We start from the raw sequence: 17653 nt of genomic DNA, 5'->3' as shown, positions 1-17653 counted from the left end.
TCTTTGACGAGAAATGTAAATGCTATGGTAAATTTGCTATTTTGCTTTAGAAACGTTTAATATTTTATTTCCATTGCCCATGCTCTTAGTTTTTGGTGGGGTCCGAATTGCTCATTTGCCTTTGTTTCCTTGTACGTGTTTATTTGGTTATTTCATGTTCATTGCTGTGTGTGCCTGTTTTCCCTGCCCTGTCTTTATCCTTAGACTATATTGTTTTTTGTTTTCTTCTCGAATCTTAATTCCCCTAATTACATTTCTCTATATAACGTCATGAATTGTGTATAGTGACAACAAAGATTGAATCAAACAGATTTGCTTTAAATTCTAGAACAATATTTTTTTCTCTGAAAGATAGATATACGTAAAACAACTTAAGAATTTAAAACACAACGATAATATATTACTCCAAAGACTACATATATCAACAATTGACAATATATGTTTGTGATATTACTTATCTCACTTGGAGTGTTGGTAAATATATGAAAATTTAAGCCTAAATCAGAAAAAAGTAGGTATCAGTAGTTCTTCGACGAATTCTTAAAACTAATCAAACAGTGTCTGTTGGTCAAAGAGTAATCGAATTTATGCTTACATCGGGACATTTATTTTCATTAACATGGGTGGCATAACAATGATGAACAGCTGTTTTAGTTCTGTCGCCCTTATTATGTTTTTTTATATTGAATATAAATTGAATCTCAATGTACACTGTTTCTGAAATAACAAATCAAGATATAATTTATTTGAGTATAATAGCCTATACTCAGCGTTATAAGGGAAATGTTAATTTAACTCTGTTTTTTTTTCTTTCGATTAGTTGATATCTTGATTTATTTTAAGATTGTTCTTGTATTTATATTTTTCAAGAAAATGTACATGTACTTTTATTAGTTTATTTGTGTTAGATGTGTTTATTTGTTTGTTAATTTTATGTCCGTCTATTATTGTATTAAATTTCTTGATTTTCTTATTCTGTCTGTAATCAAATCAAATATATTAATAAAAAAAGAAATTCGATTAACACCCATCTAAAATAAAGCAATTCAACATCATTAGACATTTAAATAGGGAAATCTTATTTTGACAATGATTTGTTCTTGTTATGTTGCTAATCTTTTCACTGAAACGGATTGAAATTGGCAAAATTTTGTTTAATGTTTAATTGAAACACTAATATAGTTAAGCTGTCTTTCTGTAGTGAATTAATGTGGTTCATTTTTCATTTGTTGTTACCTGTATAAAGGGTATATAAATCGTAGATAGTTTCGACAATGACCTATCGATGCATCCAAGCTAAGTCTTTCACAAGTAGAATTAATTAGTGATCTTCAAACTGTTATTTGACGATAAAATATATTCATGTTAGTTGCCTTCCAAGTCGTTATGAGTTTTTTTTAAATGTTAGTATTTTTTTGCGATTAATTGTAACTGACTTAAAGTATACGTTCAAAATAGACGTTTTATTCTCGAAAGTTCAAAACTTATCTTTATTGAAATCCAAATAGAAAATTGAGCAAAACATTTCTTTTGTAAAATTACATAGAATATTATGAGGAAAAAATCAATACAAATTTAACAACCCAAATTATATTTACACAGATAGTTTATAAACACCTTTTCTGGCATTTTGGGTTTTTTTTTCAGACATTAAAACATTTCATAGCAATATATAAAAGTTGACCATCCATGAACCTTATCGTTTAAAACAGGTTATCTATAGTAATAGAATATCAACGTATGTAATCTGGACACGTATTGTTCACAACATTTAATTCGTAAGTTCAAGTTAGTCTATCGCACAAGATCAACTGTTGTGGTGGTGCCAAAAATGTTTCCATATTTCATTCTATGTAATACAATAATATTCAGCCTTGTATATTTATATATAAATACTTGTTATGGTGATGACAAAGACCTTGAAAAAGATTTAACAACAAAGACTAGCATCCAACAATAAAAAATATATATATACATATATTATATGCAGTAAATGGTATACCCGGTGTGTAACTTCGGGATTTGACAAAAAGTCAATATATCACCAAGACAATTAAATATAACAGGAAAATTGTCTTACACAATATTGACTAAAGTTGGAAATAAATGATATATATAATGCTCTTTCCTGAGGATGGTAATATATCAGGGGTTCATAACTCGTACAATCTAGAAGCAGTGTAAGTAAGGAATAAACGAAAAAAAAATACTCCGTATATTCAAAAAGAAGAAAAAAGTATTTTGTTTGAAATATAATAAACCCTTATATCATATTTGGGTAATTTACAATGAAAGACACTATAAGTAGAAATAACGTATAACAGTTGACGTATAAAATACTAAAAGCTAACAAGCAAGAAGCTTTTAGTCATTTAAATTAAAAAAGGCTTACGAGTATACGAAAAAAGTCATGCAAAGTACAAAAAAACTTCCGCCAATTTTGGTAATGGAAGTTTTTTTTAGATGTAAAATCTCGGCAACGAATGACATCTTTTCCATAAATCATATGAAAATTAGTTAACAGTGAGCTGAAATCATACGTTTGCTAATTACAGGGAAGATAATAACGTGCTTATGTTCTAATTATTCGTTATTGTTGTGCTTGACATTTATATACAAAAAGGAGTTACTAGCTAATGATAACATGTACATTATATTTGATTTGTTGAAAGTAGACTTCATGCCTTTAATTAAATATATCATATTTTTTAAACCATCATTTCAGATTTAACACAAACCTTTATCAATACAATTAACAAAAATACAAATTATATCTTTTAATATAAAGAACTCACATTTTAGAAGCACTCACAAGTGAATGTTGTCTTGTCATAACGTAGGAACCCGACCTAGAAGATCGTGTTCTACTTTTAAATGAAATGTAGATTAGAGCTCCATTGTTGTTTTTCTTGAAAACCGTCTTAATAGCACGTACAAAACGCTTGTTAAATGCACAGAAGAGAACAAAGTTCATTGATAGATTACACAGTAACAACATATTACTGATAGTACGCAGCATCTTGTATTCTTGGATAGACAAATCAGTTAGTCGAAAGAAGTCACTGACAGTCGATGGAAATATAGCAGCGATTGAGAGCACAATAATACCTATTAACGTTATTGTAAATCTTCTTTGTTCAATCTGCCAGTCCCGTTCTCTGTTTGTCCTAATTCCAAGTTCCCGACGAATGAAACGAGCCCTGTACACAGCCACTATTAAGTATGTGTTTATCACAACAAATATTACTAAAGGAATGAAATGATGGAGAATAATGCACACAATGTCATACACTCGGTAATAAGGGGACTTATGGAATAATGTAAATTCCATTCTATAGACGTGGAATTCGTTCACTAATTCGAAACTAAAAAATCTTGGAATCGTGAATAGTATTGCAATAGCATATATAGTTACTATTCTAGTCTTTACTCTAGCACCACTGGAATAACTTCTTGCTAATAGTGGAAATTTTACGAATATGAAGCGATCAATGGTTACACCTACCGTTATCCAGGCACTTGCAGCTGTCAGAAGATTCACGATAGGAAAAAAGATATATGCATTGTAAACGTTCGCTATGAAATGATCCGAGTTCTGAGTGTTTAGGAGATAAGGCAATGACATCATTAAAGCAAGCATGTCGGTGATAGATAGTGCTTTCAAATACACGTAAGGCGAATCATAAAGTCGCCCCCGATATAAAACAAATGTATTAAAAATATTTCCAAAAATTCCAAAGAAACACAGTGCAGGTCCTATGTATACATTACATATATGATCAACAATATCTATCGATTCAATATCAATAAGGCTTCTATTCCTCTTCTGTTTTTGCGCTATGTACCTTAGAAAAGCTGCAACTGTACTATTCATACTAATAGGGTCGCCGCCTAAAATACAATATAAACGCTATTTATTTGTTTGGTATGCAAAAAAAACAATATAAATATATATGACATTTAACCTTCATACTAGGGTGAATTCGACCTGGCATTAAAGCTTGTCTCTAATGCCGTATTAAACATTGAGCACACCTTTAGATGACTCACAGATGTTGTTTGCTATGAAAATAATGGTAAACATTTTGTACTATTAAGAAGTAAGTTAGCGGAAACAATCTTATACAAAAATCGATGAAGAGTTTTATCGAATCGGGGTTAGAAAACTTTTGTTGTACTCAAAATAAAATTGTTTATTCTCGTTTACTTTTATGTTAGTTATTTCTATTTGCTGTGTCAATCGATTTTATAATTGTTCCTTAAAATTACGTTGCTTTGTATTTCGATTGAAGGTGATATGGAAATATCACATTAATTAGGTTGCTTTAATGTAACTGAAAAATTGGTAAAAAGGAGTAGGCAGTGATGAAAATTAACAAAATGAATACCCAGGTGCAAAACTAACCTTGACCTCCTTTAAAAATTGGTAACATTTTCAGAACAATAAACTAATAAAAATATTATATTATTATCATCAGTGGTAGCAGTAGTAGTATTTGTCTTGAAATGGCAAAGCGAAATATATTATTTTGAAATCGAATTACTGCTAGTACGTTCAATCCTTTATACTAAACAAACAGTCTTTCTGAATTTCAATCTATAAGTGATACATGCATGATCAAAACCCACAAAATTCGCATTTCTTTGAATTACTTACTGACCACATTACCAGTTTTTGTTTGATATTCGTTTGTTACACAGTTGAGACAAAAAAGAATAGATTGTATTTAAAATGGGCACTTTTCAAGATACAGTGTTCTTCGTTAGTTAGGTAAAAAGAGAATGAGGAATGTATGGTAACCTGTATACAGGTATTATAGCAAAAAAAAACATCGATTATTCGGTGGGTTTTTAGCATCTCATATCCATTAGCTGTGTTTTGATTTATATTTGAATTGGTGCTAAAATGTATGACATTTGATAATAGCACGTGATTGGCCGATAGATCGTTAAAATCCATAAGAGTCATTAGTATTTAGGCGGCTTTACTACAGATATTGATGTCATAATATTTCGTTCAAGCTATTGAAACAAAACTGATTCATACATGGAGAACAAATGCACACAATATGTTTTGCCTGGTGTAAAGTAAGACCATATTGCAAAGACTTTGAACTTGATCTGAAGATACCATGTAAGGCTCTTTTTTGTTCTTCTGAATAATATTTTACTTACAATAACATGTAAAGCGATTTGTTAAGATAATTTTAAATACTAAGCTATTTTTCATTAGAATTATTCAGGCAACTTGCATATAAAATAAAAATGTTTTTCGATACATTTATGGCAATTCTGAATGGTATTTGACCTAAATATACACTAACTAAAATCAATGTTTCTGTATTTACACAGCAATATTTATTTTTTAGCTCACGTAGCTGTTGGTAGGCCATGTAAGCCACAGCCATCACTTGGCGTCCGTGGTCGTTAACAATTTTCAAACATCTTCTCCTCTAGAACTACTAAATGAAATTTGGTTGATGCAACTTAGCATAATTTTTCCTAGGGTATCTTGCACAAACTGTATCTTCGATTTATGATCCGTTGAAAAACATGAACACCGTTTTTAAAAAAAGACCATAAGTGTCAGATTTTTTTCGCATAGATCTCAACTATCGTTAGGTTAAGCCAAGTTCTGACAGAGAAAAATGTTTTTGCATGATGAGATCTGTCTATGGTCAAATTTTCGTGTAAATTTGTCAATCCATGTTGGAGTTATTGTCCGTTCTTGACATGTTTTGCTATTTTAATGTTATTTCTTTTACAAATGTTCTCCTCTGACACACCCAGACCAAATAAAATATGAATAGCATAGAACTGACTTTGGAATATTTTGATCCATCGAAAAAAACATGGCCACTGTTAATAAAAATTGAGCATAAGGGTCAGACAGAGGTTTTTTGCATATATCTCCAAAACTGTAAGATTTAATCAACTTCTGATGAGGGTACAAATGTTAAGCATGATGATATCTATCAGTGGTCAGATATTCCTGTTAATCTTTTAGCCATGTGGGAGTTATTGCCCTTCTTCGTTTTTTTTTCTTCATTATTTTAATATTTTTCATTCAAAAATCTCCTCTGACACTATTTGACCAAATTTAGCATGAATGGTCATTAGGATATTCCGTACAGAACTGATGTATAGATTTCTGGTCCAGCGAAAAACATGGCTGCTTTTGATAAAAATAAATCAAAGGAATCAGACAGAAGGTTTTTTTTCCAAATATCTCCAAAACCGATAGGTATAGTCAAATTCTGACACGGGTAAAAGTGTTCAGCATAATGAGTCTCTGTGGGCTATTTCGAGTAAATCTGTTGAGCCATGTTCGAGCAAGGTGAGCGATTCAGGCTCTTCAGACCCTCTAGTTTTTATTTCATCCAATATTTTGTTCATTGCGGTAATACTGATACGCATTTATTAAATGGGGAAATATTTTGTAGAAGAATACATAATTCTTTTCATCAATGAAGTTGTTGATCGTTCGTGAGAAAAAAGACATGCAAATATATAATGCATACATGTGTGTAACCTTATGTTTTCATTGCTTACTAACTTGAGTTCCTTCAAAAATGTGTTACAAATGGTCAATCTTTGTAATGCATTTTAATAGGTATGTAATTGTTTGTGCCCGTAATAAATGACGTATATGCCAAGTAAGCATCTTCTGTGAAAATATGCTCAATTGACGCTATTATCACCTAGTGAATAAATTTATGTTTCATATGAATCCATTACCAAGTTAGACCTGTTATTCTGATTTTTTTTGTACACTTCTTCAGTGCTACTCGTTGAAAATCAGGGTAGGTGTTACTAGTGGAATATATGTGTTAAGAAGTAAAGAGATTCAAGATAATTGATACAACTTCCTCTGCAGACCTGTACCCACTTCCTACATTTTATGTAACATAAGATATAATAGACGAAGCTACCTAGGATACAAAGACGTCTGTACAAAAATACAATTATTATAAACTGTAACAGACAATTACTTACGAAACATTAAAAGACTGTTGTTTATAAGAACTAATTAAAAAACAGTTCTAAGTCATGTCACAGGAACTGTTTTTTCTTTTGTTATCACAAAACAGTAGTCTTGTGTCTAGACTTTCCACTAAAATAAAAGGAACAACTATAAACACTTCTGATTAATATAATTAAAAAACTAAATCGCACCTAAAGACTTTTCTTGTCACACTGTGATCTTTGTGATATGACGAAAGATAACAATCCAAAGAGGAATTCTCTTTAAAAATATGATATGCACTATTTCAACTCTACAGATACAGTTCATGTTTAAAGCTTTGGGAACTAAAATGTACGTACTTGTATATTTTATAATCTTCAATTTCGAACAAAAAATGTCTTTTCTAAAAGAAGATTGCATGGAGTCCTTAACAAGATATACAAATGTATATAACAGTAAGGGTGATGTGTTTGGTTTTTTTTTAATTGGAAATCAGATATGACGTCTAAAAAGTGAACATTGAATTGAAGTCACACAATAACTAGTGTAAACTGCAAGCAAATATTGAATTTATTTTGTTATCTGTATATTAAGTTTAGTTGTTTTAACTTTTCGAAACTAGTGCATGTGCGTAGACGCTTTAGATCTTTATACTTTATCTGTAATGATAGGGTAAAATATTTTTTTATTCAATTAGTTAAAGGGAATAAACAAGAATTGACTTGATTACAAATCAGAAAAACTGTGGTAAATGGTATACTCATACCTGACTAAATAAGTAAAAACACATTTTACAATTATGTTAAGTTGACGTTTTCGTATTTTTTTTAAATATCATAAACTGTATTCAAAATATTGTTTTCAAATGTTCATGCGATAGAAATAACAGTCCATGGTGAGATTAGTAACCCGAACATTTACACATTTAGTTACTGTTTGATATCCATGGCTATTACACAAAGAAATAGTTGTGGGTATATATTTATTGTAGTTTAGTGTCCTATCATCCTGCTTTGTACTAGACAGTCACACTGATCCTGATTTTAACATGCAAACACAAAAAGCCATCAGCGTGTCCTTCCAAAATTTATTTTTTCTTATTCCGAGCTTACCAGTAGTCGCTTTTTTTTATTTTTTACACTGAATGCTTTGCATAATGCAGAAACTTCCAACATTAACATTTTGGGCGTGATTTGGCCGAGCATTGAAGCAACGTCTTCCTTCATACGAGCTAGGCGAGTACGCTACTGTATGTGCTCAAGGAACGTATAACTGAATTAAAAATGCGTACTGTTGAACACACACAGACACCTCAATCAACCATAAAGATATCTGTATGTACAAAATGCATTTAAAATATATTCATTACTTACTTTATGTAACTGCAAGAGTAACCAAGGGAAATAAGGTTATAGCGGTAATCAAAAGAATGTAACCCAGGGACAAAGACCAGACATTGAAAACAGACATACACAACAAAGAACACAAAGCAACTAAAAACTTGGAGCATGGACCAGGTGCACCGGTAGGGTAAGGTAAGCGTTCTCTAGAAACACCTGCCGGGTTACTCATAAAAAAGGCAATATCAAACATCAAGTAAATTTTACCATGAAATGTTGATTTTCAAATTTCCATTTTCTAATTGTACACGCAAATAAATATAGAACAAAAAGTTACAAAGCTATTTGTGCCGTATGAACACTTCTTATAATACTTAGAAAACAGTTTATGATATTTAAAATACAAAAAACATCAACTTATCATACATTCCTAAAGTAGAGTAAGTGTATAACGGGCAAATTCTCATATAGGGAAACCTGATATTGTATGAATGATAGATACATCTACGGATCACTCGTTAATCAAACGAAATAAAATTAAACATTTTATAGACAAGTGTTGGTGATTTAAACCAAATAAAACGAAATTCTTTCGCAGTAATCTGTACCCTTTCTCTTGATCTTGTTGACGTATATTTTTCATCTTTTGTATATGGCGCGATTTACCAAAATATACGTCAAAAGATTTTAAATGGTTGTGACATCACCACATCTTTATAAGAGTTATGAATGAAAATGACGTCACGCATTAATAGTGTGTAGTCGCACTTGTTGCGAGACAAAGTAGTATAATAACTGAATGTGCATTAAAATGACTAAAGTGATATACCTATTAACAAAATAGTAGTTACTTTCAAGTATGATACTGGCAATATCAGGTGTAGTATTTTAACTCGCGGTGACGCGCTCGTCGAGATATTTTACATGATAATATCTAAGTAAAAATCGAAATTTAGCTAATATTCTATATATATCACTACAAACAATTACATACCTATTAAAATGCATTACAAAGATTGACCATTTGTAACACATTGTTGAAGGAACTCAAGTTGATTCAGAAGATATATACAAGATTTTTATTAATCTAGTTAAACCCGAGATGTCTGATAAACCTTCCAGGAATCATTTTGAGCAAACACATCCAATAAGAAAACAGAAACTACAATAAGTGCCAAAGAGAAAAAAAACGTATTTGAATTCTGGTTAAATAGACTTGTTGAATGATATCCTTGTCCTTCAAAGTTTAACAACGAGATATCAAATGCCAGTTTAATCATTTATTCAAAACCATAATTGTTAGACAAAAGGGTACAACAATAAAATTGTCATTACTGAAACGAAATGCATGAAGACATAAAAAATTTTATGTAAATTTGCATTTTATTTTTATAACTTCATTTTAACCTTTATTAAATGACAAACTACGATCACTGTCTAAAAAAAACCCTCAAGTATAAAATTAATTCGGTTGAGACGGGTATTATTATATCCATGTCCTAAGTAACAAATGAAAACGTACAAAAAAGTCAATTTTATTTTGTGAAAGAAATCAGCGATTTAAAAAGTCTCTTAAAATCCTTCATACAACAAATGTAGTAGGACTTGTACTGTTTTAAATGTCCACGTTAATAGCCAAGATGTACGAATTTAACACAATGTTAAATTGCAAGTAACTCTTCTGCAGCTAAAGTGTTTCACATGATTCTCCACTGAATTCACAAAGTTCATGACATGTGATTTTAGACTTCACGTATATTTCCATGTAAACTATTGATACGGAAGTCCTGGTAAGTGAACTTAAAAATCACGTTAATTTTATTTGGAATACGAGTAAGTAACATATAAATCTCGATTCACATTAATCCAACGTGAAAAATATTTGCCTGTGTATAATATGATCATAGCTTGAAATAGTAAAGCAAGTGTTTAGATAGATTAATCTTAAATATTTATAATTCAAAACACCTTTTTATGTAACCAAAACAAGAAATTAAGTAGCATGTCAGCCGCGTGCATATGTGTGCATGTGTAATTGGGTGCTTAAATATGTTACATTCAAAGCACTGATTTGGATTGTAGTTTCCTATTTGCTTTGTTGCCCTTTTCACATTTTTCTATTATTTTTGCAAACTTTTGACTACTGTTTATGTGAAATAGCTTATGGTTTATTTATCCTTGAATTCACCATCACACTTTAGGCCAATAAAATATCTCTGCCTAAAATAATTAATAATATCGGTCATAAAAAAAACTGATTCGATATTACTCCATACCGTTGAACTCCTGAAACGGTACGAGTTCTTCAATAATTTATGCGCGGTGGATTGGAAATGACGTTCCTTGGCAAGCTCAAGTTGTATCTATGAAACATTCTTGAATTACTCTTGGAAGTGGTAACAATGTTGCAGATACTGCTGATTGTGTTAAATGTAAGCGTGCGTGTTTCTCCTTATGCCATCTTATTTAATAGTCTCAGGTTATTCATGCAAATTTAATCAGTTTATCACCAATTGTACAGTAATTAGTATCTTAAGAGACAAAGCTGGATTTTCCATTTCGTACAGAATTACTTATCAGATATGGAGCGCTTGTTCACAAATTACAATGTACTTTTTTCTTTACTAATTGCGATTGAGACCAGAACAATAAATGGTAAGTTCAAGTAACGCCACATGTATATATATGGCCGAGTGGTCGAGGGCGCTGGACTTTCTGTAGGCGGTTTTGCCATAGATGTCACAGCGGTACAAGTTCGAATCCCGCGGAGGGGACGACCAAAATTTGACAGTTCTAACATCGTTGAGAATTTTTCAGGTCCTTTTTTAAGTTTACGTTATCTTTCCTGTATCAATTTGATCAGATGGAGCGAATATCTGAGACGTTATATATATATATATATATATATATATATATATATATATATATATATATATATATATATATATATATATATATAAATTTAGTGCTTGTCAAACGGGGGAAGGGGTTTTCTCTAATTTAAAAGTATATATATTGAGAAGGAAGAATTATTATGTAAGGTAAACAATCCGTGATGAAATAAGTTTAAAAGAGTGATATATTGCAAACTAAAAAGAAAAAATAATTTCTGCCTAAACATCTTTAAAAATCAATTTAAACTATCAGTTGCTTTTGACATCCATATTATTTTATAACACGATCAAAACTTTAATCTCGAAGACATGTAAGAAGTAGTTTACTGATTTATGACAGATTTAGTATATTTTTCTTAAAAAGAACAAGTTATAAATGTACTCCGTATTGATAGCATTTTCTGATTTTTTATTCTGAAGTAAAATGCATTAATACATTTTATCAAAAGCTTTTAATTTGTTTAATTATGATTATACCATGTGAATGCTTACGTAACATATAGGAAGTCCTGTTTTTTTAAAAGGTTAAAGATATTTACTATGAAGAATGCAAAAAAAAGAATTAATTTTACTCAAATTTTATAGTTTTATTATAAGTTAGTATAGTTTTTTACATAAAAATGTTTATAGTTATCTTTTACTTCTGTAACGAAAACAATCCCACGAACTGAAGATGAATAGCTATGTTCTAGAAAAACAGAGGACGCTTACGCTACCGGTGCACCTGGTCCATGATCCCAGTTCTTAGTGGAGTCCGAGTTGCTCATTTGCTTTTGTTATATTTTATGTATGAATTTAGTTACTTTATGTCCTTTATTGTGTATGTCTGTTTTCTGGTCTTTGTCCCTGGATTACTTTCTTTTGATTACCGCTTTAACCTTGGTTCCCTTGATTACTCTTTGATTCCTTGACCTGTGAAAATTTATAACAATAGAATTTGCGACTTTTGAAAATAATTAAAAATAAAGGTTCATTATTATGCCAAACGTAAATTAAAATGAGAAAAAGGGATTATTTTAAAAATAAAAAAGAACCGTCGTAACTGTAAAGTACAACGTTGACTATATAACAAAGAAGAGACGAAGTAAAGTCGTTTATATCAAAGAGTAATCAAGGGAACCAAGGTTATAGCGGTAATCAAAAGAATATAATCCAGGGACAAAGACCAGACATGGAAAACAGACACACACAACAAAGAACATAAAGTAACTAAAATCATACATACAAGGTAACAAAAGTAAATGAGCAACTCGGACTCCACTAAAAACTGGGAGCATGGACCATGTGCACTGGTAGGGTAAGCGTCCTCTGCTTTTCTAGAAACACCCGCCGAGTTGCTCATAAAAAGTCAAGTCCGGGGTAGACAAACGAGGAAAGACAAACTATGACCCGTTCAATAAATCAATGTTCATGGTGCTGATGGATACATCATAACGATCCATGAGTTCATGATGACGACCATAAAACTTCTGTAGTGATGTCTTCAATCTTGTAGCAACATAACCCTGTTCCAGAAGCCTATTTGTTAGACTTCTATCGCGATACAAAAAGTCTGCGTAGTTTCGACAAGCTCTGGCATAACGTATGAGTTGTGATGGCATAACGTATAAGTTGTGATATGAACACTCCATACGCAGGAGCCGAAGGGATGTTGCCACAGATGAAAGGAAAGTTGACAATTCTGTATGAAAAGTCATCACGTTTGTCGTAAAGTTTGGTCAATAGTTTTCCTTTACCATCGATTTCTAAGTGTAGGTCAAGATATGAGGCTGACTTCACAGTGTCTGTAGTATCCTTTATCTCAAGTTCTTTGGAGGTAGATGCGATGTATCAAATCCCCGAAATTAGGATTGTTTAAAGATAACACGTCATCTATATAGCGGAAACTGAGATTGAAGGATCTAGCCAAACGATATTCTTTCTTTCTGATCAAATCAGCTATAATGTCAGCCTCATAAGAGTGAAGAAATAGGTCAGCAAGTAAAGGAACACAATTTGTTCCCATTGGAATGCCGACCGTTTGTTGAAAAACAAGTCCACCACACTGGACAAATATGTTGTCGATTAAAAATTCCAGCATTTTGTAAACATCTTCCTCTCTATATTTGGAAGATGATTCGGAATTATTTCTTACAAAGTATGAGGAATCTCTACCAAGAACTATATATTTGTATCTAGGTGTACCATCTTTTTTGGAAAAACAACGATGTATAATTTTTTTAAGTCGGGATTTTAACTGAGTATGGGGAATAGACGTATACAGTGTTGAAAAGTTTTAAACATTACATACCAATTGTGATCCCGCTATCCTGCCGAATCTGTGAAACCTTTTTCAACGATGTACATTAACCTAACTATGTATGAGTTGAGTAGTTTATATCTTAACTCAAATGAATATTTAAATGTTTAATTAATGCTATAAGTGTTCTTTAGTAATTATTATATAAACACTTGTGCCAAACGTCAGAAAAACATTTATTTAAGAGATTCCGGTTTAACTCAATTTGTAAGAGTCCTTCAATGTAAAAATCAAACAGATTCTATTATATGGGTTGCACATCTGAAATTTTATCCCACTGATTTTTTTTCCCAAAGTATGTATCATATGTATGTCAAATAATATGAAATGATTTAAAAGTTTCCTAAAAAAGCAACCAAATTTTACTCAAATTAAAAGGTTATCTCACTTTCTCTTTCAATGAATTTCTCTGCTTTTTATATAATACATTTCTCTTTAATCGCTAAAGTAAAGCAAAAAACCTTGAGAAGGAATCATTTGTGATATAAAATGGGTGAACAAGTTTTGAAAACAAAATTTGTCATGTGTCACTCACTGCCTGGTTTTTGCCTGGACTCCTTCTTAAATAGATGGGTTAATACAAAGGGCTTCGTATAAAATAAAATCTATGAAATATTTTAGGAAAACAATTTTCATTCAGTTTTTTAATCTAAATAATAATGAGACAAAAGCATCTGAACATTGTTATGTATATCATAATATTAACCATTTTTTCCTCTTATTTGTGAAATTCGTCCTGTTAATGTAGTTTACTGATTTCAAGTTTAATTGTTTCTATATTCCCTTGCTTTTAGAGACAGTTGTTTGAAACAGTTTTTACTAAAAAGTGTAACTTATATTAAAGACATGTACCGCTATAAATTACATTGTGTCGCAGTTAAGATAATGTAACTTACAGTTGAGATATTGTCCTTTTGTATGATTATCGTAAACAATTTTTAACAACTTTTTCCGTTGAATTATTAATTAAACATATACTTACATGATGCATTTTGACGCATACAAAGAAGTGTTAACATTTCTTCCAAAGTCATATTTCCAACCATGTTCATGAATTATTCCTTTTCATTTCAATTCAGTATAATGTATCAACTCATCTATCTATTTTCGTTCTTATATTTCAACATTGACGAGTACGGAAAAAACCTGAGCTTTTAGGTAGGCGTACAGTAAATGACTGTATAAGTCTATATATAAATTCATCGCAATCAACAGGTTTCTAGTTAAGTTAAAATTTATAGCTTTCCGTGAGTAAGTCTATTGGGAGACATGATTTGCCTTTACTTGTCTCTTTAATGATGACCTGTTATAAGTTATCTATTGATTTATAAATAATTCAGTTTCCAATAAAACTGACTTATTGTGTGTGTTGCCTTGTACTAATTGTCTAGGTAATTTTTTATGTTTACTGTTGATTTGATTGAAATAAATATGGTTTTGATATATATTAAATCATTTTTAAGTATTTAATATTTGATGCTATAAGAAAATTAATGAAATTGGCATAACTATATTTTGGTAGGTTGTCATAAGGTACACCGAATAATACAAACACATTTCACTAACTTTCATGTTAATAAAGTGCTCTTGTTACTTTTGTAGACAAAGCTGTCGCAAAATGGATAAAATGTATTAAAATGTATGAAATGTATGAAAATGTATAAAATGTATGGAAATGTATGAAATGGTTTGTACATCGCTATATTCTAATCGTCAGTCTGAAATATCAGTCTGAAACATAACTAAGGTATCAGTTTAATCTAACAAATTACCTACCTCACTATTAAGTGTTGTAAGTTATATTTGTGCTATTTCTTCAAAAGTCATGGACTGTTTATACGAAGTATGATATTGCAAACAATGCAAACAATGGTAGAAATTTGAATGTCAAGTATCTTATATGTACATGGTCCATGGTTTTGTTTTATCAATATAACATGACAAAACAACTAACGTAAAGTCTGCAGAATGATATTGTCAAAATTTGATTATTCCTCTTATACCTTTCAAATGACTAGTGATCAATAACAAACAACGGTTCATCTCACCTTATTTAATTCAAAAGTGTGGTATCAGTGGATTTTTTTTAGTTTAAAAAAGATTAGTGACCTATTACAAAACATATTCAGAGATATTTAGTTTTCTTTTTCACAGACTTAACATGTAACTGTTTTTTTTTCTAAAGCGTCATTGATATGATTTATTCTATTGGAAATGTTCCTTTAGAGTTATGCAAAAAGGTATTCAGTATATGTGAAATAACACTGATTATGAAAAATGGAATAATCTTTGAATGTAAGTTTAGAGAGTGGAGCACATTTTTGATTCACCAGCATGTAATCTATGGTATGCAACACTTGTATTTCAAAACTATTTATAAAATGATGGATCGATATACTTCCCATTTAAAAGACCAACTCCTGGAATCTTTACAGTGAAAATAAAGGAAATCTTATTACGACAGTAAACAGAACGTCTTCACATAACAATGAACGGGCAGAATTTAAACAAAAAACAGGAACAAAAATTCCATGAAAAACAAACCTAAAATTAAACAACTGGAAATCAGAAAGAAATAAGTAATGTGGACTCCACCAACTACCGAGTTTGACAAGCGGCAGTAACACAAATTTAATAAACTTGGTCTATAGCGCGGAATCCATTACTAAACATGAGCTACAACAGAACATTAATGATTATTATAGTAATAAATGTGATTACCGATAGATTATGAGGATTTTTTGGTGAACGGCTCTATTGGTCAGTAAGGTATATAACCATTAGAAAAAAAATAATTATAACAATTTTTTTTCCTATTCATATATCTTGTGTGACAATTCAAAGTTATTGACTTTTGCTTTAATACTTCGTTTAACATGTCTTTAAAATTTCATCTCAAACCATCTTTTTTAAGATTTATAGATTTCTTAGACGCTAATATGGTACTGTATCATCTCATGTAGGAGTAGATCATAGCTTTATTAATGGGAACTTAAGGAAACAACGTAAATCCATTAAATATATTCTACGCATGTTGAAAGATTGGATATTTTATCACAGATCTTTTTTATGTTTAAGTAATTTATCATTAATCAAAAAAATCTTATTAAAAATTCGTAATGATAGTATCAAATTGCAATGCATAAAAGCAACATTAATCTCACTTTTGCTGTAATTCTAAATCTAGGCTTTATATTGTTTTATTCAAAATCCTAATAGTATAGGGTCTTAAGATGAACATTGATTGTAATCACTTCTTATCTACTCAAAGGCCACAATTGGCAATTGATGGAAAATCGTAATTTCACAAATTCTTCTCTTCATAATTTCTGGGTTAAGGTTCGTAAAATTTTAACGGATATCATTGAGTTTTGCTAAATTGATAGTTGATAGCAAAAGGTGATTGATCTTTCTGATAATACACATAGCGTTCCTGCAGTTGGTTACGGTATAAACAGAATATCGGCAGAAACATATAGAAGCGTCGGCAGTTGGATGATTCAAATACGTCAAAATTGAAAAAAAAACATGGCGGAGATATGGATGCATGACATTGAGACGATCTACTTACACAATGTAGCGAACAATATAAAAAAGATTTCACATAAAAACTGTTTGTTTGTTTGTTGGGGTTTAACGTCCGAGCAGCAATATTTCAGCTATATTCAGACGATGAACATGAAATTAATGATAAAATGAACATGAATTGATGATGAAATGAAAAAGCGATGGGACACAAGGACAATGGGGTCGACAGATTTTGATTGCCACTAGAAATAGGGAGAGGTGGGTAGGATCGGGCAATTTAGCCTCCAGTGGCGGAGCCCTATGGTTCCTACTCCGGTAGAATACCACAGTAGGGTTCTTAGGAACGTGGCATCTTTCCCAACACGGTGCACCACTATGGTTTGCGGTCAGTATTTCCGTATTATAGCCTGACAACCCCAGCATGTAACACACCAGGGGTACCCCATTCCACCACCTGGGGCACACATCCCAGTTGCTCTGTGGGCAGAGCGCCCTAGCCCCCGGCTAGGGTTCTGAGCACTGTTTAGTCGCCTTTTACGACACGCTTTGCGCTTCTGCAGGCCTATTCGTTGGACACCCGGACCTGCACGGGTCCACATAAAAACTGAAGATAAGGAAAAGAAAA

General features: G+C 31.3%; 1 protein-coding gene across 1 annotated transcript; it reads right to left on the bottom strand.

Moving 5' to 3' along the window:
• Positions 1 to 1641: 1641 nt before the first annotated feature.
• Positions 1642 to 15370, bottom strand: LOC148618909 (putative G protein-coupled receptor B0563.6). Its single transcript, XM_088576908.1, has 2 exons — positions 15277 to 15370; positions 1642 to 3891 (listed from the first exon to the last, which is right to left on the bottom strand). Exon 2 carries the CDS (start codon positions 3872 to 3874, stop codon positions 2792 to 2794), a length of 1083 nt encoding a protein of 360 aa, XP_088433034.1. The 5' UTR covers positions 3875 to 3891; positions 15277 to 15370; the 3' UTR covers positions 1642 to 2791.
• Between the last annotated feature and the right edge of the window lie 2283 nt (positions 15371 to 17653).

This window comes from Perna viridis, chromosome 4 (assembly GCF_037379345.1).
Source record: "Perna viridis isolate PV_CMFRI_1.1 ecotype Kerala chromosome 4, ASM3737934v1, whole genome shotgun sequence".
Taxonomy (NCBI): Eukaryota; Metazoa; Mollusca; class Bivalvia; order Mytilida; family Mytilidae; genus Perna; species Perna viridis.
The sequence above is the reverse complement of the archived record's forward strand: the minus strand, read 5'-3'. Positions and strand labels throughout refer to the sequence as shown.